We start from the raw sequence: 22846 nt of genomic DNA on the forward strand, positions 1-22846 counted from the left end.
AAGTTTACATAGATTGGGTTAGTTGGTAAAGGATTCGATGGTCCAGAACATTTAGACTATTAAATAGTCCTATAACAAAACATATTTTTTAAAATTTTTAATAACTGCTAAATAGTCTTTATTTAATTTTAATTATAAATTAGTCCTTTATATATTATTTAATTAAAAAATCTATTTTTTATTTTATAAATTATTTTTTTATCATTCATCTATCATGTTTATTGAGAATCAAAAACTAAAACAATAATAAATTAGATCTTCCATTAATCGTAATAAATATTTCCAATCTTCATAAATTTTTTTAAATATTTTCATAAAAAAATATAAAATTTAAAATTTTAATATATTTATTAAAATATAATATTAAAATATTTTATTAGTAATAACCTTATATATTTCTTGTCATATTTTTTTAAAATACATGTTAATAACATGCATATTATATTAATAATTTTATTATTTATATATTAAAAATAAATTAAATAATATATTTATATAAAAACATATTAACTAAAAATTAGTGTAGGCATATATTTTTATACGATTATATATATACTATTCTAACTGGTTCAAAGAGGTCAACTTCGGAAACTGCTTTTTTGACTGACTAGCTATTCTTTTAGACTTAAGGCCTTGTAACTAAATAGACTAATTGTTCGAGATTTTACTGACTTGACTCCCTAGAAGGGAGGGCAACACTAAAGAAAAAGACTAATCTCAAAAAAATGAGTAATTTTCTATTACCCCTTGCAAACAAATCTGACTACTTTTTTCTTGATTTTTCAGGCATTTTCAATCACAATACGGACGTGTAAGTCAATAGAAAGATAAATCTTCTGCTTATCTTACCCTCTGCCCCTCTTGAGGGCATGTAGAGTTAGATGGAGAAATCTCAAGGGTACCTAAACTATCTTCCGGACAGGCTTGTAACTAAAGAAAAACTTCTAACTTTCAATATTTATCCCGGACGGAATTGTATTCTAATACTACTAGTTCGGGTTCATATTTTCAGGCCTACCATATCTCTTAAAGCGGGAGTGGAAAGTAAAAGGCAGATAGGCATTGATTCTTTCAAATTGCCCGGTCTGAATGAAGGTAAGTTTTAAAGTAAATCAAAATAGAAAGACTTCTTTATCTCTAAATACATCAATCCTGACTTATAACTAAATTGAATGACTTTAGTCCCGCTTCTTAAACTTTTATTCTGACTTCTTAGTGTTCACCTTAAATAGAAGTCTTCATCTCTGCCTTCTTTACGGCTTCTCAACTCATAAGGCGTAATAAGACTTAGATCGAGGAAGCTAAAGATATGATTACCTGCTTTCCTAACTAGATCCCGTCTAACTAAAGAGAGTGAGATCCCGTCTAACTAAAGATAGGGTAAGGTTTGGACTCTACCTTAACTCTATTCGCAGATTGAAAATTTTATTAACCCAATTACATACGTATCGGTTTGGAAAAATCGTGTTTGTTAGAAATACAATTGATTGAAATTGAGACTTCCCGAACTTCAATCGATTGAATTTTACAAGGTATGTGGGGTTTTTTTATTCAATCGATTGGTCATATTATCCAATCGATTGAATCATTAAAGCAATCTGGGTTTAGTTAGTTCAATCGATTAGTTTTGTTATTCCCTCACTAAATTATTATTTTCGAAAACCTCATCAACTTTAATTCTCCAAATACGAGTTTTTTTTATGCAAAGCAAGTTCGCCGCATTATAATTTTTATAGAGTTTGCCTTCAAATTCTAAAAAAATGGCTAAGTCAAATTCTTAAACATAATAGTTTTTTTTTAATTGATAATGAAAAAAATTCTTGTTAAATATGGCTTATTCCCGTATATCTGTGTATTTCTGAAAACAATGATAATGATTGCCATTAATGTTAAAAAAGTCATTTCTGTATATCTTTGTGTACTCCTATATACTTTTATAGACAATGATAATGACTTAAAAATAAATTTGAGTTTGGTTGATTTTGAAAAAATTCAAGTGAAGTTCGCTGGGTTAGGCGAACTCTATAAAAATTATAGAGTTCAGGATTAGGCAAACTCTATAAAAAATATAGAGTGCAGAGTTTTGAAAAATGATATTTTTTTAAATGATATTTTTTTCAAAACATCTTTTACAAAAGTAAAAATGATTTTAGTGTTATTGGACGTAGTGTATTAAAAAAATTTTTCATTGGTAAATTTTTAAGGTGTCAGTTATATTTACAGACACTGAAATGGATGAGCAATACCATGAGGATGATGACATTAACCAACAAGAAGAGCTAGTATGTGACCAAGATATGATGGATGAACAATATAAATCCGAACAAGATTTTGGAGATGAATTTATTGAGAAAATAACAGAACCAATAGATTGAATTAACTAAATCCAGATTGTTTTGATGATTTCAATAAAAACCAATCAGATTGAATAAGAAAAACCCCACATACCTTACAAAATTCGATTGTGTATCAATTCCAATCGATTGAAGTTTGGAAAGTCTCAATTTCAATCGATTAGTGTGTATCCAATCAATTAAATTTCTAACTAATACGATTTTCCCAATCTAACACTATGTAACTGGATAAATAATAAAATTATAATCGATTAGAATCGTAAAATATTTATTACTATTAATAAAAGATCTAATTTATTATTGTTTTAGTTTTTAATTTTCAATAAACATGATAAATGAATAATAAAAGAATAATTTATAAAATAAAAATTAAATTTTATAATTAAATAATATATAAATAACTAATTTATAATTAAAATTAAATAAAATAATTATTAAAAAATTTAAAAAATATATTTTATTATAAATTCATTTAATGGTCCAAATTATCGATCCGGCGCTGGGTTAGTTCAAGGTCCAAAAAGTAACACACTCAAACAAGATTATCTGATGATGGATCAGCAACTGTTGGCACTTTCCAGGTTACTAGTCACTGAATATTCAAAGGTCAACCCAATAAAACCCCTCACATTTCTCATACCAACAACTAAACATCAACTCAACTCCAATTTTAGTCATTTCCCCATAATTGGCAAACTTCCCGGCAACCCACCATGGACACCCTCCAATTTTTCCTCTTCATATTCCAGCTTTTACTCTGCCTCAACCCAATCTCCGCGGTGGACTTCCTCTTCAACTCCTTCACCGGCGCCACCAACACCACCAACGTGACCCTCATCGCCGACGCGCTCGTAGACTCCTCCGTCGTCCGCATGACCAACGACTCCAACCAATACTCCTTCGGCAGAGCCTTCTACACTAAAAAAGTCACCATCAAGAAACCCTTCCCTTCTTCTTCTTCTTCTTCAAGCAACTTCTCTTCCTTCTCGGCCTCCTTCGTCTTCTCCATCTTGCCGCAGATCCCGACGAGTCCCGGATTTGGCCTCGCTTTCGTTCTCTGCAACACAACCTCCCCTCCCGGCGCACTCGCCAGCCAGTACTTCGGTCTCTTCACCAACGCCACCTCACCTCCCCTGTTCCCGCTCCTCGCCGTCGAGTTTGACACAGGCCAGAACCCTGAGTTCGGCGACCCCGACGACAACCACCTCGGCATCGACCTCAACAACATCGTTTCCAAGAAAACTCAGCCCGCAGGGTACTACAACTCCACCGGAGGATTCGTCCCCCTCCGAATGCGAACGGGACAGAACGTTCACGCTTGGATCGATTTCGACGGCGAGACTATGCAGATCAACGTCACCGTCGCTCCGGTGGGGCTTCCCCGCCCGAAGAAACCAACTCTCTCGTACACAGACCCGGAAATGGCGAACTACTTGTCTTCTGATATGTTCGTTGGGTTCTCTGCTTCGAAAACCAATTGGATCGAGGAACAGAGAGTACTCGCATGGAGTTTCAGCACTTTAGGTTCCGCAAGAGACATAAATACAACTAATTTACCAGTTTTCCAGCCTACAACCTCCTCTTCCTCTCTCTCCGGCGGCGCAATCGCCGGAATCGTTCTTGGCTGCGTCGCTTTCGTGGCAATCTTTGTCTCGATCTGTTACCTGTGGTGGCGAAAGAAGATGAAGGAGGAAGAAGAAGAGATCGAGGATTGGGAACTGGAGTACTGGCCCCACAGATTCTCCTACGACGAACTCAGAACCGCAACGGGAGAATTCAGGAGGGAGAACCTTCTAGGCTCCGGCGGGTTCGGAAGAGTATACAGAGGAATGCTTCAGAACAAAACAGAGGTTGCCGTGAAATGCGTCAACCACGACTCAAAGCAAGGCGTGAGGGAATTCATGGCGGAAATTTCAAGCATGGGGAGGCTGCAGCACAAGAACTTGGTCCAAATGAGAGGGTGGTGCAGAAAAGGAAACGAGCTTATGCTGGTTTATGACTTCATGCCCAACGGGAGCCTCAACAAGTGGGTGTTTGACAACCCGCCGAAGCTTCTAGAATGGGGGAGGAGGCGAAGGGTGCTCGTCGACGTGGCGGAGGGGCTCAACTACCTTCACCACGGGTGGGACCAGGTTGTTATCTATGCCTACCAACTGTTTGATAATAAGCATCGTACAGTATTATTACTATTTTAATACTCATTCATGTTCTAATCTGTGCAAGGTAGGTTGTTATTCACAGGGATATTAAGTCTAGTAATATCTTGCTAGACTCTGACATGAGGGGGAGGCTTGGGGACTTTGGTTTGGCGAAGCTATACCAGCAGGGGGAGGTTCCCAACACCACGCGTGTCGTTGGCACATTGGGGTACCTCGCGCCAGAGTTGGCTACTGTGGCGGTGCCAACTTCGGCGAGTGATGTTTATAGTTTTGGAGTGGTGCTTTTGGAGGTGGCATGTGGGAGGAGGCCGATTGAGACGTCGGCGGCGGAAGAGGAGGTGGTGCTAATTGACTGGGTGAAGGAGCTGTACGCCAGTGGGAGGATGTGTGAGGCTGCGGACCCGAGGATTGAAGGGGAGTATGAGGTTGGGGACATGGAGATGGTGCTCAAGCTTGGGTTGGCTTGTTGCCACCCTGAGCCTCAGAGGAGGCCAACGATGAAGGAGGTGGTTGCAGTGCTTGTGGGGGACAATGTTGCGGAGGAGCCGGGGAAAGTGTTGTCTGATTTGGTGCGTGGCGACGGTGGTGGTCTGGAGAAAGAGGAGGAGACCACGGCTTTACAGGGAAACCTTCCGGATTGACTGCATATAATTGGACTCCTTTTTTCTTGTCAGTTAATTTGGATTTTTATTTTGGTGTTGAAATTTTATAGCGTGGTTTGGTGGTCAAGGATTACATTAAATTAACATTGTATTTAATTCGTTTCCAATTGTTTATTCGTTGAATTTCAGATCCAACGGATAATTTATTGGTTGTTACTTTAGGTACAAGTCCTTTGTAATAGATGCTGAGTAAAGCAAAATTGCTTACTCCGTTCCAAAACGATGTCACAAATGTAAAGCAAAATTGCTTCCTTCGGGCTCTTTTTGAGGCCGCGTTTGATTTTTACTAGGTAGAGGTGGTATTTACAAGAAACTTCAATGTTTAAGTTAATAAAGATTTAAAGTAGATTTTTAGTAGATTAGATCTTGAATATATTGAGAATGTCAATGTATTTATAGTAGAATAGATAATCACCTTTTAATGTAATTCCATTTTTGATGGTGGATAACTGTTTCTTGGGCGCGGATTCGGTGTGCCAAAATTCTTTGGCACACCAGTGTACATAACACTTATGTTTGGCTGACCGGTGCGCTATTTGATGTTGGCCGTCAGATCTCTTTGCTTTTTCAATCCAATGGTAGTGATTACTCTTTCTCTCTCCTCCTATGATTGGTTAGTGAGCATCATATGTCAGAGGGATTAGTTTGCAAAATTCACTTTGTAGCTGATTATTTTTGTTGCATTCAAAAATTATTTGAGTTTATGTAGAATTAGTTTATCATGTTTTAAGAACTAAATTAATGGCAGTTAGTGATTCTGTTTAACGCTAAATCAGACATGATGGAGGTGGGCTGGGAGGAAAGGAAAAGTGCCGTGGACGTCGTTTGACGCATACAAGATAAGTTGTGGTGTCTATGTATCCGTCACTGTCCCGTCAATGGAGTTGCTGGAATCTTTCTCCCGCGGAATCACACTGCAAAGCTGCCTGCTCTCCGAAGTGCGGCCTCTGTCGCGACTCGTTGGTTCAGAGGATGAAGATCTGCATAGTGTCCTCGCCGGAGCTGCATAGTATTCCGACTAGATGTATGGCTTTGTCGGAGACGACCAACAAGGAAGGATCGAAGCGGCGCGGGGATGGTGGGTGAGAGGATAACGAAGGAGAGGCCGATGGTGTTACGGGTCGGGCGGGTTAGGTTAGAACACAGTTGGTTGAACTTGGGTCAATCCTGATGGGCCTCTGGAGTATATTTATTTTGTCTTGAGATGCACATTTTTTCTGAAACCAATGCTGGGCTAAAGTGTTGGGCTATTAAAAATGTTGTTAAAACTAGATAAATGGTTTAGTATGATCCTTTTCACTGCACGAAAAAAAAAATCCTCACATGGCTGCACAAGGAAGAGGAACACCAAGATAATTATTGCATGTATAATAAGTTGTTGAACCGTTTAATAGCAATATTAATTTTCTGTATGATATAATAATTAAAATACTATGCAAAACAAACTTAGCGGGTTAATGTAAGGTTTTGCCAGATGTTCACTAAAAAAATGATGCTGGTGCATAAAATTATAGAAACGTTGATGCACATATTTTCCAGTTGAACACGGGTTGTATTCGTACAATATAGTTGGTTGAGGTTCAATACCTGTTCTTTAATGAGCAATGAGGTTTTTTAAGGAGATTTTATTATTTGATTTCACTAATTGGTTTATTATAGCCTCACACTGAGGTACGTACTTTGAAACTTGTTTAAATCAGTCCCTTCGTATTCTTTGTTGATTCAAGCATTTTAGTTGGAAACATGTTTATCCTTTATAAAGGAACAGAATTTGGCATAACATTAAGAAACGGTAAATGAAAATAATTCCGAATGTTTATTCCGGTAGTGTAAAACCGATTTGCAAAGATAACTCGATAAATAGGTCTTTGATAACGCACCCGTAAATAGTTGCCGTAATGTTCCAGGATCATGATTTGGAAACGTTAAATGCTAACGGCGCAAGATAATTCCCTAATTTTGTTTGAACCGTCAAACGACTTGTTTTATTTGGCGAATTTATAGGCAGAGGGGCTGAGTTATGAGTAACTCCAAACAATTCACGATAAGCAGAGAACGAACCGATGAAAGTAGATATAATAATCGCTACCGAGTTTTAATTAGCATTTCAGAAGATCAAAGGGGCGACCAAACAAACAAACCAAATAGATCATTCAGGACTTCAGGCCTCGACAAAAACCAACACAACATAAAGATATCACACATGTGCATCATGTCAAATACCTCCGTCACTTTCTTCACCCTGCTCCGGTCGAACGTCTGCCCGACGGAACAAAGATTTATTCTTGACCTCCAAAACATCGACGACACTATTTGCCAGGTGACACCACTTTGAGCTTTTGACGTTAAGATTTTTGCTAGTAAATAATTTATAAAAATATTTGCGTTGCAGATATAGCTTCTAAACTAACAGAAATCCCTTCGTACAAAAGTTTTGGTTGTCACAAGTAACAAACCCCTAAATAAATTGATAACCGAAGTATTTAAATCCCGGGTCGTCTTCTCAAGGAATTGCAGGGAGGTATGTTCTTATTATTGGTTATGAGTTTGTAAATTGGGGGTTTTAAGAATGAGGAATGAATATGGCAAATAATTCAATGGCAATTAAAATAAATAAATACTGTAAAGTGAACCCTTTGGCAAGGTACAAGAAATGGGAAGTCCAGACTTAGTTATTCTTATCAATAATAATGAAAGTTGAATCTTAATTCCACTTAGTTAACTTTTGCTAAAGCAAAGGGAAGTCAAGGGACTAATTAGTTTGACCTTCGAATCCTATTTATTTCCTAAGAAAAGGTTGGGATTATTGAAGTTCAGTTCAATTAGCAAAGAAAGCAGTTATCAATTATGTTGAGTTAAGATAACTCCTGAGTTACTGATTTCTTAACCAAGACCAAAAAGGGAAAAGTAAATTAATTCTACTGGAATGAAAATGTCTTCAGATTGGGAATAATCAATGGCATAAATAAAAGAAGGCAATATTAAACTGAAATACCTCCAATAACATTAAATAAGAAAATCATCATGAATGTGGCATAAGCCAAATAGGCAACATAACTAATATAAGCATTAAAGTATCTGAATAAGAAATAAATATAAAGTAAAAGAACATTGAACCTGGGATCGAGAGTCACTCCTAAAACTAAGAGAAGTCCTAAATCCTAATCCTAAAGAGAGAGGAGAGAACCTCTCTCCAACTAAACCTAAATCATAGAAAGTGACTAAAAATTTGATTCTCCCTGAATGGATGCATTTCCACACTTCATAACCTCTGGTCTATGTCTTCTGGACTTGGATTTGGGCCAAAAAGGGCTTCAGAATCCGCTATGAGCATTTTCTGCAATTTCTGGTGCGTGGCCTCTGTCACGCGTCCGCGTGGGTCACGCGGTCGCGTCAATTGGAGTCTTCCTTGTCGCGCGGTCGCATCAGTCATGCGGCCGCGTCGCTGCTTCTTCGTGCTTGGCATGCGGCCGCGTCGTCCATGCGATCGCGTCGCTGTCAGTTTCTTCAGAAACTCCGTTTTGTGCTTTCCTTCCATTTTTGTATGCTTCCTTTGCATCCTTTAAGTCATTCCTGCCTTAGAAGATCGGAAACTACTCAACACACAAAGCACGGCATCGAATGATAATAAAGGGTAATTAAATTAATTAATTTTAAAGCATAGGAAACATGTTTTTCACATACATCACATAATAAGGAAGGAAAAGTAAAACCATGCAATTAATATGAATAAGTGGGTGAAGGATTGAATAAATCACTCAAACTAAGCACAAAATATATCATAAAATATGGGTTTATCAACCTCCCCACACTTAAACAATAGCATGTCCTCATGCTAAATCCAATGAGACCAAACAAATGTGTAGGGAAATGCAAGACTCATACAATGCAACCTATGAATGTGAATGCAATGACATGCTAAAATGATTCTACCTACTTGGTGAAAAAGTAAATAAATCTTTCAAGAATAAATATGAATTGGGTTTCACTAATTCAAATCACAAAATACAGTACAAATAACTCGCAAGAAGAAGATAGCTCATGAAAGCAGGGAACATAGAATTAAGCGCTGAACCCTTACTGGTAGTGTATATCACTCTAACTCTCAAGTGTGTAGGGTCAATTCTCTCAATTCTCTACTAATCTTGTTTTCTATAGCTTGTTCTTCATCTAACAATCAACAAAAATTTAATGCACCAATACACAAATCAAGAGGTCTTTTAAGGGTTGTAATGGGGTTAGGGTCAAGGTAGGATTGTATTTGGCCAAGTGGACTAAAATCTGAATCCTTAATTAACATAAACTTTCCACCTAACTCAAGACAATTCATTTAATTAAAATACAAAATCCAACTTCCCATTAACTGTGTTTACTACATATTTATGCATTCCAAGTTTTGAGTGCAGCTCTTATGCATTGATACCAACACTTACTTTGGGGCATTTTGTCCCCTTTTATTACTTGCTTTTTTTTTCCTCAATGCATATGATTAAGGTTTTGAATGCATAAACATGTTCTTAACATTTTTCATATTTTTCACACAAAGTCTAACATACTCAATTCCCAAACCAAACGTTTCCAAACCCACTTTTCCCCACTCTTAATTCATGAGCATTCTCACTAGTCTAAGCTAATCAAGGATTCAAATTAGGGACATTATTGTTTTCCGCTTAGAGTTAGTGATGAGCTAAAGTAAAGAACAAGGGGTAAAATAGGCTCAACATGGGTTTGCAAAGGATAATAAAAGGTAAGGCCATAAGGGTATGTAAGCTCAGTGAAACAAGGCCTCAATCATATAAGTGCATGCATACATCAAATAATGGAAATATAGAATTAAGCAAGACAAAGATCACAAATTTAGAGGGAGAAACACACACCAAAAATAAAATATTGGTTGATAAAATGCAACCAATCAAATAGGCTCAAAATCTCACTGGTTTTGTGTGTTCGAGCTCTAAACTATGTTCCAAAATTAGATTTCTTCAAACAAGTTTTTCAAAAAGTTTTATTCAAATTAGTGAAATACTATAAAAATTTCTTGAAAAAGAAAATATTACTTTAACCAAGTGGTAAAATATGCAAAAATCAAACAAATATGCAATCAATCATGCAAATGCAACAATGAACAAAATAAACCATTGGTGTTGAGATAGAAGAGTAACTAACCCATGGAGATCGGTATCGACCTCCCCACACTTAAAGGTTGCACCATCCTCGGTGCATGCTGAGATGTACAGGTGGGCGGGGGTTGTTCCAACTGATGCTTCTCTCCAAAGATTGTGCAGATGGACTTGTCTTGTCTTCCCATGTAAACGTCTTCCGGTTTTCCTACGGGTAGCCATCCTGAAAGAAAAAGGGAAGAAAAGTAACCCAGAAATAAGGATAAGAAAATAAATGAAGTATGGATGGGTTAATGCCAAATAATAAGGGTCTCATTTACATGGAAGCTTCAACATGTACGTGAGAAAATAATAGAAGCCATGGCATGCTAGTGGTACAAAAGGTACAACAATGGGAAAGAGAGTGGGTAATGAAAGACAATGGAAGTTCATGTCAATGCAAAAGGAATACAGGTATCATAAAAGATTGACATTGACAGAAAAATAGCATCACCCAACATTGTAAAACAAGTCACTAAAAATTATACCAGAGAAGATGCAACAGTTAAATAAGAAAATCAACACCAAAGGAAAAATAAAAAAAATTAGAAAAGAAGAGAAAAATATGCACTAAAATTAAAATACAATGAATGAAATATGCAAATAAATAAAATGAAAGATAAGAAGAATGAGAAGGGAAAGAAGTGAGTAAGAGAGGAGGGAGGAAAAAATTAGGATTGGGGGAAGAAAAGAAAAGATATTTGGCAAATTAGGATTGAGCTGTGCGGCGCAAGCGACGCGGCCGCGTGGAGCACGCGTTCGTGTGACTTGCCTGATACTGATTGACGCGGTCGCGTCGGTCACGCGGTCGCGTGACACAATTCATGCCTCGCGCTCGCACAACTCTCTGTTCAAATTACTATTAGTGCCAAATTTTAAGTGACGCGATTGCATGGGGCATGCGATCGCGTGAGTGGGCTTTAGAAGAATGTGACGCGGTCGCGTGGGTCATGCGGCCGCGTGGGTAGAATTGTGCGTTCAGCACCAATCCAGCACCACTCTAGCACAATAATTGGTTGTGCATCCTTTTACGTCGAAATCCAGGGCACGCGGTCGCGTGGGAGGCCATTATTCCCATATGATGCGGACGCGTTGGCGACGCGGTCGCGTGGGTCGATTTGTGCCACTGGCACGCCTCCAGCCACACTCCAGCGTGACTCTCTGTTCGTTTTTATTTTCTCCCTTCTCCTTGCGATGCGAACACGTCGCTGATCGGTCGCGTCGCGTGGCATTTTTTTTAATATTATGCAATTATGCAGTATGCAATATGCAGTGTTAATGTAGATGCTATGAAAACTTTCAGGTTCAAAAAAAATAAAATAAAAAATAAACAACACAAAATAAAATTGAAAAAGAACGATCATACCATGGTGGATTGTCTCCTACCTAGCACTTTTAGTTAAAGTCCTTAAGTTGGACCTTTGGTGAGCTCCCTGTTATGGTGGTTTATGCTTGTACTGATCCAGGAATCTCCACCAATGTTTGCAATTCCAATATCCTCCGAGATCCCAAATCTTGTTTCTGCACCCGTCTTCAAGTTGATTATCATGATTCCATCCGGGTGGTTCAGTTTTAGAATTCTCACTGAAGTAACCAAACAGCTTCCTAGACCCATTCACCTGAGCTCTATACCAACCTTTGCGTTTAAACTTTGAGCTTCCAACCATGATGAACCTTGCAGGACAATTCTTACCACTAATTTTCTTCCTCTTACTCTTAATGCCACAAAGAGCTCTAAGTTGACCATCCGTCTCCAGTAGCCCATATTCAAGTGGAATTAGGAAGCTAAGGGATATGAATTTTACCCACTTGAATGTTGTGAAGGATGATGGCAACTTAGGGGGAGATGTTTGGAATGAACGTGGAAGCTCTACTCCCTTGTGCTCTCCTCTGACAATTTCCACCTCTTTGCAATCTTCTTCAATATCAACCTCTTTCTCTTGGTGGATTTCTTCCAATTCAATCTCTTCTTCATTGTTCACCAAGGGTATGGGAGGTTGTGCTTTTTCTTCTTGAATCTTCAAGTCTTGATCAACCTCTTCCAAGTTTTCAAGCATGATATGCCTTGGAGGTTGTACACCCTCTTCAGCATCAATTTCAATCGCCTTGGAAGGAGGCTCTATAACTTGACTTTCCCATGGAGGTTCCGCATCTCTTAAGTCTGCAACCACTTCTTCTTCTGCAACTATTATGGCTTCCTCCACTTATTCCAGTACAAAGTCATGCTCCTTATTATCCACTGGAGTCTCTAGTATCTCCCTCATGCTACGTTCTTCATTGGATTCTCCACATGGGGCCATGGGAGTCTGTTAGATGTCTGAATGTCTGGAAGATAATTGATTTATTGCTTGCTCCAGTTGATGAAGGGTTGCATGAAATTGATCTACTGTTTCCTTGAAATGATCCCTTGACTCTTGTTCCTCCTTAATGATTACCTTTCCATGACAACTCCCTTCAATTACTCCGTCATCTTCAAGGGTCTCTCCTACCTTCATCTTTAGTGCCTCCTCTAGCTCCTTATGAAGTATGGATTCGCAAAGATGATCCTCTCTCTCTTGTTCCATCTCAATAGCATCATTAGGATCATCTTGCTCTTGGATTGATGGATGTGGGTGCTCTTCCATGGATGGTGGTGATAGGATGGGTGGATCATTATGTGGTTGAAAAGGAAGTGCACTAGAGCTTGAGGGTTGATTATTGAAGGTATTTGGTGGTCCGATTTGGGCGGCGAGAGCTTGTATAGTAGAGTTTAGATCGGTAAATGTTTTATCCATGGTGGTTTGGGGTGGATAAGAGGGTTCATTTGTGGGGAGAAAAGGTTCATAACACGGAAGTGGTTCCTCTCGATAAGGATATGGAGATGGTGTATATTGAGGTGGTGGTTCTGGGTATGGTTCATATGGTGGTTGGTGTGGTGAATGAGGATTGGGGTCATATGGAGGTGAATGGTGGAAATGGACTTGTGAGTATGGTGGCCTAAAGCTATGCTGAGGAGGGGGTTCATAGGCGTATGGTGGTGGTTGTTGATAGTCAAAAGAGTGCTCACTATAGCCATTGCCTTGATATGCATCATAGAATGGTTGTTGATAGTCCATTGGAGGTGGTTGTTGCCATGAGGGTTGATCAAATCCTTGTGGCTCCTCTCATCTTTGATTGTTCCAACCTTCATGCCTGTTCTCATTGTAATTTCCTCTTCCTGCAACATAATTATAACCAGACTCATAGCCAAAGGGGTGAGAGTTCATAGTAGTGAGAGATAATAAAAACAAAAACTAACAAAAAAGGATTTTTTTTTTAAAATATTTACAATAACCAATAATAAGGCATACATTTGCAATTCCCCGGCAATGGCGCCATTTTGATGTTAGGATTTTTGCTAGTAAAGAATTTATAAAAATATTCGCGTTGCAGATATAGCTTCTAAACTAATAGAAATCCCTTCGTACAAAAGTTTTGGTTGTCACAAGTAACAAACCCCTAAATAAATTGATAACCGAAGTATTTAAACCTCGGGTCGTCTTCTCAAGGAATTGCAGGGAGGTATGTTCTTATTATTGGTTATGAGTTTGTAAATTGGGGGTTTTAAGAATGAGGAATGAATATGGCAAATAATTCAAATGGCAATTAAAATAAATAAATACTGTAAAGCAAACCCTTTGGCAAGGTACAAGAAATGGAAAGTCCAGACTTAGTTATTCTTATCAATAATAATGAAAGTTGAATCTTAATTCCACTTAGTTAACTTTTGCTAAAGCAAAGGGAAGTCAAGGGACTAATTAGTTTGACCTTCGAATCCTATTTATTTCCTAAGAAAAGGTTGGGATTATTGAAGTTCAGTTCAATTAGCAAAGAAAGCAGTTATCAATTATGTTGAGCTAAGATAACTCCTGAGTTACTGATTTCTTAACCAAGACCAAAAAGGGAAAAGTAAATTAATTCTACTGGAATGAAAATGTCTTCAGATTGGGAATAATCAATGGCATAAATAAAAGAAGGCAATATTAAACTGAAATACCTCCAATAACATTAAATAAGAAAATCATCATGAATGTGGCATAAGCCAAATAGGCAACATAACTAATATAAGCATTAAAGTATCTGAAAATAAGAAATAAATATAAAGTAAAAGAACATTGAACCTGGGATCGAGAGTCACTCCTAAAACTAAGAGAAGTCCTAAATCCTAATCCTAAAGAGAGAGGAGAGAACCTCTCTCCAACTAAACCTAAATCATGGAAAGTGACTAAAAATTCGATTCTCCCAGAATGGATGCATTCCCACACTTCATAACCTCTGGTCTATGCCTTCTGGACTTGGATTTGGGCCAAAAAGGGCTTTAGAATCCGCTATGAGTGTTTTCTGCAATTTCTGGTGCGTGACCTCTATCACGCGTCCGCGTGGGTCACGCGGTCGCGTCAATTGGAGTCTTCCTTGTCGCGCGGTCACGTCAGTCATGCGGCCGCGTCATAGGTGTTCTTCTTTAGGCGCGTGGTGGCGTCAGTCATGCGGCCGCGTCGCCGCTTCTTCGCGCTTGGCATGCGGCCGCGTCGTCCATGCGATCGCGTCACTGCCAGTTTCTTCAGAAACTCCGTTTTGTTCTTTCCTTCCATTTTTGTATGCTTCCTTTGCATCCTTTAAGTCATTCCTGCCTTAGAAGATCTGAAACTACTCAACACACAAATCATGGCATAGAATGATAATAAAGGGTAATTAAATTAATTAATTTTAAAGCATAGGAAACATGTTTTTCACATACATGACATAATAAGGAAGGAAAAGTAAAACCATGCAATTAATATGAATAAGTGAGTGAAGGATTGAATAAATCACTCAAACTAAGCACAAAATATATCATAAAATATGGGTTTATCAGCTTTCCACCATCATTTCGCTTGCTTTGTCATACAGTCGGCGAGCGGTCGCTTCAGACTGTTGCAAGGCCTTGCGAAGCAACTTTTCCTACCGGCGCCGTGCCTTCTCCTCTTCCTCCTGTTGATCCTCCTTTTTCTTTAACTTGACCATTAAGGCTAACCTCTCGTTATTGACCTCAAAGAGTTCACCTGAGGCATTTACAAGCCTCTCCTCCCAAAAATCCTCCCTCCTAAGAAGTTTGGCTTCAATGAGATCACAATCCATGGCCTTTTGATCTGTACAGATGATGTTGATCAGATTGGACATCGGCTCATCCGTGAGGTTGACAGGACTAACGGCGTGGTCGGTGACGGTCTCCTTCGACATTTTTCTCAGAAGTACAAAGCGAAGAGAGCAGTGGAGGGTGGTAGAAATAAGGAGGGGGATAAGGATAGATGGAGAGGTGAGAGAAGGAGTTACGACAGAGAAGAACTGGGAAAGAAGCCTTAGGAGGGATAGGGTTTGTCATTAACGGGCACATATAGATATATAGTGTAAAATGGGAAGTTGCTTCAAATACTTTTTTTTCGTAGAAAATGAGTAATTAATGTACTTCGTTTATTTTTAGGAAAATAAACGATTTATATTTAAACTAGTTCGATGGAAGGAAAAAAGGAAGAGATAATAATTTGGTTACATAATAGCTTAAATTAACATTTCGCGTTAATATAGTTTTAAATTTATTTTTCAATTTCAATGCTCAGCTTTAATAATTACGTTTAAGATCTCTTCGATTCACGTGACAAACCCACAGACGGAGCATCAGTTACAGTGGCGTAAATGAAGGCGTATGTGGCACGGTACCCGACTTATCTGGTAAGGTGTTTTACAGTATATAATCTCCCTCCCAGCGTTCCCTCATCGCGTATGGTCTTCCATGCTAACAACGCAAGATAATTCCCTAATTATGTATCAACCCCTCAGATGAATTATTTTATATTGGATGATTTACATCCCCCGTTTTTTGCTTGGGGCTGTGAACTATCTGATACCGTCACATTTAATTCATCCAAAATATCCCACAAAACTGGTAACTCAATGGGGAGTCGCCGAAAAGTGTGTCTTGCGTATTTTTAGGAAATATTTATTTCAATTTAAATCAATTCAAATTATTAATAACAAGAAAGGAGATGAGAAGAAATTGATAGTTAACCGCATCTGGATTAAACGAATTTATAGTGACTACGAAGCATAGAATTTTAATCTTCCGAAACAATGCCAATCAAAATGGAAATAACTCAGAAATTTTGTTCTTGACGTGTAAGAGTCACTGGCGAGGAAGGATAAACCGATTAACAATTCAAAATAAACGGATTCTCGATATCGAACTGATGAAAGTAGATATAATAATCGCTACTAAGTTTTAATTAGCATTTCAAAAGATTAAAAGGGTGACCTAACAAACAAACTAAATAGATCATTCAGGGCTTCATGCCTCGACAGAAACCAACACAACATAGAGATGTCACACATGTGCACCAGGTCAAATCGCTCCGTCACTGTGTTCACTCTGCTCCGGTTGAACGCCTAATGGACGGGACAAATATTTCTTCTTGATCTCCAAAACATCGACAATCCTTTGTGCCAGGTCACGCCATTTTGAGCTTTCCGCCATCTATTCGTTTGCTTTGTCATACATTCGGCGAATGGTCGCTTCACACTATTGCTGTTCTGCGCGCAGCAACTTTTCCTCCCGGCGCCGTGCCTTCTCCTCTTCCTCTAGTTGATCCTCCTTTTTCTTCAACTTGACCATTAAGGCTAACCTCTCGGACCTAACCTCGAAGAGTTCATATGAGATTTTTTCAAGCCTAGCTTCCCAAATTTCCTCCCTCCTGATAAGTTCGGCCTCAACGAGGTCACAATCCGTGGACTTCTCATCTGTACGGACGATGTCGATCAGATTGGACATCGGCTCATCCATGAAGTCGACGGGACTAACGGCGTGGTCGGTGATGGTTTCCTTCGACATTTTCTCGGAAGTACACAGCGGAGAGAGCAGTGGAGGGTGGCAGAAATAAGGAGGGGGATAAGGATAGACGGAGAGGTGAGAGAAGGAGTTACGGCAGAGAAGAACTGGGAAAGAAGCATTAGGAGGGATATGGTTTGTCATTAATGGGCATGTAGACATATATAGTGTAAAGTGGGAAGCTGCTTCGAATACTTTTTTCGTAGAAAATGAGTAATACTTCTTTTTTTTTGGGAAAATAAACGATTTATATTTAAGGGAAAAGAAGAGATAACAAATTTAATATAGTTTTAAATTTAAATTTAATTTTAAAATTATTTTTTAGTGCTCAGCTTTCAAAATTACGTTTACGATGTCTTTGATTCACGTGCCAAACCCAAAAACGAAGCATTAGTTATAGTGGGCGTAAACGAAGGCGTATGTGGCACGGTACCTGACTTATCTGGTGAGCCGTTTTGCAGTATATAAGTTTCCTCCCTATCTTTCCTTCATCGCGTTTGGTGATCCATACTCTCCTGTAACCTTTCCCCCTGGTCCAAAAAGTTTAAATCAAATAGGATGAAATTGGGTGAAACCTCCGACAAAGGCAGAAGGGAAAAGAAGGCCGGATATGGTAGAAGGAAATGGAAAGGGGTGTCCCCATGCGGCTGTCCGCTGACTCTTTTGCCTCACGAGATATGGGAGAGAATTGCAGCAAGGGTTGCGTCGGCCTCGATCCAAGATCTGTTTCACATGCAGGCGACCTGCAAGGTGTTTTTGGACGCAGCTCGCTCATCTGCGGTGTACAAGGTGGCCTCCATAGCGGAGCTACCCGTCGCGTTTGGTTATGACTTCGAGGAGCGTCCTGAGGATGGGTTCCTTTATAGAAGCGTGCGCGTAGGAAATTCGGCCGCTATATTCCGTGTAGGGATGAGAGAATTCTGCTGGATGGGCCGACACGTCGCTGGGGTCGACACCTTGCTTGAGGCCGCCGATACGGGAGACGTCCAAGCCTCCTACATGTGTGCGATACCGCTACTGACGCCAGGTGTTGGGGACGAGGTGGACGCTAGCAGGGTGGTTGAATTGTATGCCAACGTACTGGATGCTGGAAAAATTGAAATGTGCAGAGAACTCTTCGGGCACTTGTTCGCAAATCCGCTGATTGGGGTGCACCCGTCAGATCCAAGGAAGCCCGTCGTCTGTCAGTCAAGCATCTGCCCAACCCGCGGGACCATGGGTGCCGCCAATGATTTGTCGAGTGTGTCGTGCGTCCACTGCCTTGCCGAGCTCGAGGTGTTGCATTTCTTTAGTCTGTTTACTTTCAGATGAAGCTTTGTTGTAAATTGCTAATGATTCGGGTGCTTGAGTTTGGTGGCTTTGTAAATTCACGCTTTCGTGGGTCAGATAAATGACATATTCGAACCGATGCATATCAACGTGTTTTAACTTTTAAATGCTCGCACGCAAAATCTTTGATAGAAGCATTATTTCATAACTTCATTAGCTAATAGGCCATGCCGAATATAAAAAAACCAGAACAGTTCAATGGCTTCATATTCTTTGTTCATCCAAGCAATCTAATTCATGAGATGTTTATTTCCTATAATTTCATGTAATATTGAGATATCAGAAAAATGATACTATGTCTACATTCCTTTGGTTTATTATCTAGTGTAAAATGACGGTATATGACCTTAAGTCAAAAGGAACCCGTAAACATTCGTGACAATCAAGCGCGCTGGCTGTGGGGTAATACCAATTTGCAACGAAGGATAAATCGACAAACATGTCTTTGATAACGCACACATAAATAATTGCATAGTGGTCCGAGATCACGGTTTGGAAATTGTACTTGGCTCTATCGTAACATAAATCCCTAATTGTGTGTCAACAGGTCACATGACTTTTGAAATTAAAGACAGGGAGATGAAAGTAGATATAATTATATTATCAGAGTTTAAGTTCCACTACAGAAGATCAAACGGCAGACAAAAAAAAAAAACGAAAGAAATAAAAGGATCACATAGGCCTCGACGGTAAACATGACGGTAAGATGTCAAGCATGTGCAGCAGGTTAATTAACTTCGGCCGCGTCTTCGTTCTGCCGGTTGGAAGATGACCCCAACAGAGCAAAACCTTTTGCTTTAACTCCAAAGCGTCGATCCTGCGTTCCAGGTCACGCCACGGTAGAGCCTCAAGCCGTTCCCGTTCACAGTGCTTGACGATTTCTACCTTCAATTCTTTTTCTGTGACATCCAACTGGTGTAGGAGCACATCATTTTTTTGCTTCTCTATTCTCAAATCCCTTTTCAGCCGTCGCCTTTCCTGCTCCTCTTCCTCCAGTTCATCATTCTTTTCCTCGAAAACGAACTTGGCGGCCATCATCTCCACCTTCGCCTGCCTCAGTTCTGCGTCAGTCATTAGAAGTCTAGCCTTCAGAATATCCTCCCTCCTGACCAGTGCGACCAACGAGGTCATAATCTGCGGACTTTTCATCTACACGGATGATATCGATAAGAGCATCGATCGAGAGTTTCGCGAGGTCGTCTGGACTAATGGCGTGGTCGGTGACGGATTCCTGTGACATTTTCTCTGGATAAGAGGACGACATATAGCAGACTACGACGACCCCTAAAGCAAAGAATTTTGTTACGGCGACGATGGTTGTCCTCTGGGTGGGTTGTTTTCAGGCGATAGACCTCGAATCTTCCTTCGGAAGTTACGCCGATAGTGCGAAGTGAAAGCCGTGTGCGGAGGTGACTGTGGCTGTGTGACAGACGGCGGGGAGAGTAGTGGTTTGTGGCAGTAATAAGGAGAGGGAGAAGGATAGACAGAGAGTGGATAGAAGGAGTTACGGCTGAGAAGAACTGAAGAAGGATTAGGGTTTGGGGTTGTCAATAACGGGAAAGTATATATAAATATTGATATAGGAAAAGTGTAAAGTAGAAAGTTGATTGGTATCCTTTTTTTCGTAACTGACGTGTCAATAATGGGGATTTATTTTCAGGTAAATAAAACATTAATTTTAAACGATTTCGATGAAGAAAAAAGAAGAAAGGATAACATTTATTCAGCGAGTAATTAAAGTAAGCAACAAAATTTTTTATGGATATAACACACAAATCAACCAGTCAACATAAAATATTTGCGTTGTATAACAAAAGCATTTAAATAGGATGGAACATTAGTATTAACATAAAGGGGTAGGTATTGAGTTAAGCTTGTCTTTGTTTCAGATTCCTAGAAAAATAAAAAAAATGAATACGAGTATTTCGTTTGTCCCCTATTAAATAATTATCTTATCTTTTTCCAAAACTATTGGCAAAGCCCAAGAAACGTACGAGGGACTGAATCATTTTTTTTAAAAAGAGAGCATATCATAATAGCACAAAAAGTGTCGCTGGTGGTCGTGTGTCATCTTTATACTTTCCAAAACTCCTGGCCTAAGTTGCTTGCAAATGGCTGGAGGTTCCCTGAAGAACAGAAAGAAAAGGAAGGCAGCCTAGAAGGTCGGAGAAAAAGGGACCGTATCCGTTGAGTACAAATGTCCCTTGAATCTTCTTCCTAGCGACATATGGGTCAGGATTGCCACGAAGGTTGCGTCGTATTCGATTAAGGATTTGTTCAACATGTAGGCGACTTGCAAGGTGTTTCTGGGTGCAGCTAAGTCCGATGCTGTTTACAAGGAGGCGTCGATGTTGGAGTTGCCGATTGCGTCTTTTTTATACTACTATGGTCGACCTGAATACAGGTTCATAGAATGCTACACGGAGGCAGGAAATCCGGGTGCCCTACTCCGGGTGGGGATGATCGAATTTGTCTGGTTTGGTCACTGTGTCGGTAGAATGGATACTATGACTATGTCTGCAACCGGTGGCGATCTGGAAGCCTGTTAGATATGTGCGATGCTGCTACTGTCTCATGCCAAAGAACAAGAAGAGCACATGCAAAAGGGACTTGAATTTTTTGAGATTGTATGTGATTCTGGGGCGCTCGAAAGGTGCAGAGAGGTCTTCAGGCAGGTATTCGTGGGTCCGTGGGTGGAGGTTAAGCCATCGGATCCTGGACTGCCCGATGTTTATCGGTCCACCAGTTGCCGCACCAGAGGCACCATCGATGATGTCGAAGATTTGTCCCGCGTCTCGTGTGTGCAGTGCTTGGCCGATTACCAGGTTCGGGTGTTCTGGGAGTTGCTTGCATTCGAATAAAAATGTCTATTCTGGGGTTTGTGTTTCCCAAGTTTGTTATTTAGGGTTCTTGTAACTGGTATTATCGATGAAGCATTATCTCCACTTTTATTAATAATTTACGCATGGTTATTCCCATTTTTAATATGTCTTTATTGTGTTTCTGTTTTCGTGAGTGGATAGATCTTAGTTTGAATTGGTGGAAAATGGTTTAGGGGTTTTCCCTCTCCTGGATGCTCATAACTGGAAAAGTAATTTGAAGAACTCCAACATAGGTGTATTGGCATGCGGACCCCATGTTCATGAGTTAGCGTGTACTTCACGCGGAAGTAGGTTCAGAAGCAGGGGTGTAGGGATACTACGGTCAGGATTAAGGGTGTACTTACACCTTCTTAGATAGAAAGAAAAAAGGTTTGTTCTGTCAATCAATAATTTCAAATTGAATGCAATTAATTGCAAATAAAGAAATTATAATTTAAATCGATAATTTAATTTAAGTGGACCATTTACGAGTTTTTAATCTGGTTAAACATCCTAAATCTAAACGATTACGGTAGGTATTTAATTGCAAAAAACCATAACGTCATTAATGTTTCCCATTTCTGGATATCAAGGCAAATTGGAAAATGGAAACGAGACTGCCCACTGCCGTTTGATAGAATAAAGCCACTTCTACTTGTACGTATAGATAAGTACATATAGTAAATGTATTAATTATCCGGTATTATCCATAATGTTGGGCAACGAAACGTCTGTCGTGCTAAGACGTAATAATTAATCCCAGTATATAGTATAATATAATTTTTTTTCCTGACCGATAATATAATATATTATATACCTATAGGTTAGAAAATAAATGTTATAGTTGAGAGGATATATACATTTTGGAAAGTGGTATTATCGCGATAACCGATAAGTTTAAATGATAATGATATATAAAAGCTTACATTCCGTCTCTTAATTGGCGGTCGTTTCTCCTGTTAATAATTTCCGATAATCCCCCAACAACCCCTCTCCAGCCTCTGCCAAGCCCTTGAAAAATGGTGGCTAGCAAATGCGATCTGTTAAAAAAATTATTTTGGTTGGAAAAAATGGCACTTTGATCCAAGAAGTTAACATAATTAATTCGCATTCTTGTTTGCGCATCATTTCATAGCTTCAGCCGGAAGGAAAAGACAAAAAACACAGAAATTCAAATGCTGCAAATTTAGATATACTTAAGAAAACCGAGTTTTAGGTAGGTGTTACAAAATATCATAAACACGACTAAAGAAACAAAGCAAATAAATATTTGACATATAGAAGCCGTAGGTCATATACCCCTAACATCATCTCCACTCTGCTCGGCGGGCTCCTGATCTTTAGAGCCGTCTCCCGTCAGCGGAGCTTGACCGTACAATTGGCGGGCCAATAACCCTAGCTTGATCCCCACCACCTCGAGCCTGCCTTCCAATTCATGCCATGGT

General features: G+C 39.4%; 2 protein-coding genes across 2 annotated transcripts; both read left to right on the plus strand.

Moving 5' to 3' along the window:
• The first annotated feature begins 2844 nt into the window (after nt 1-2844).
• LOC112695311 (L-type lectin-domain containing receptor kinase S.1) lies at nt 2845-5532 on the plus strand. The gene is made up of 2 exons (XM_025747605.3): nt 2845-4486; nt 4582-5532. The coding sequence occupies exons 1-2, from the start codon at nt 3068-3070 to the stop codon at nt 5152-5154; spliced, it is 1992 nt and encodes a 663-aa protein (XP_025603390.1). The 5' UTR covers nt 2845-3067; the 3' UTR covers nt 5155-5532.
• Nucleotides 5533-17769: 12237 nt separating this feature from the next.
• Nucleotides 17770-18522, plus strand: LOC112741017 (uncharacterized). Its single transcript, XM_025789858.1, has one exon. It carries the CDS (start codon nt 17770-17772, stop codon nt 18520-18522), a length of 753 nt encoding a protein of 250 aa, XP_025645643.1.
• Nucleotides 18523-22846: the final 4324 nt, after the last annotated feature.

Source organism: Arachis hypogaea, chromosome 1, assembly GCF_003086295.3.
Source record: "Arachis hypogaea cultivar Tifrunner chromosome 1, arahy.Tifrunner.gnm2.J5K5, whole genome shotgun sequence".
Lineage (NCBI taxonomy): Eukaryota > Viridiplantae > Streptophyta > Magnoliopsida > Fabales > Fabaceae > Arachis > Arachis hypogaea.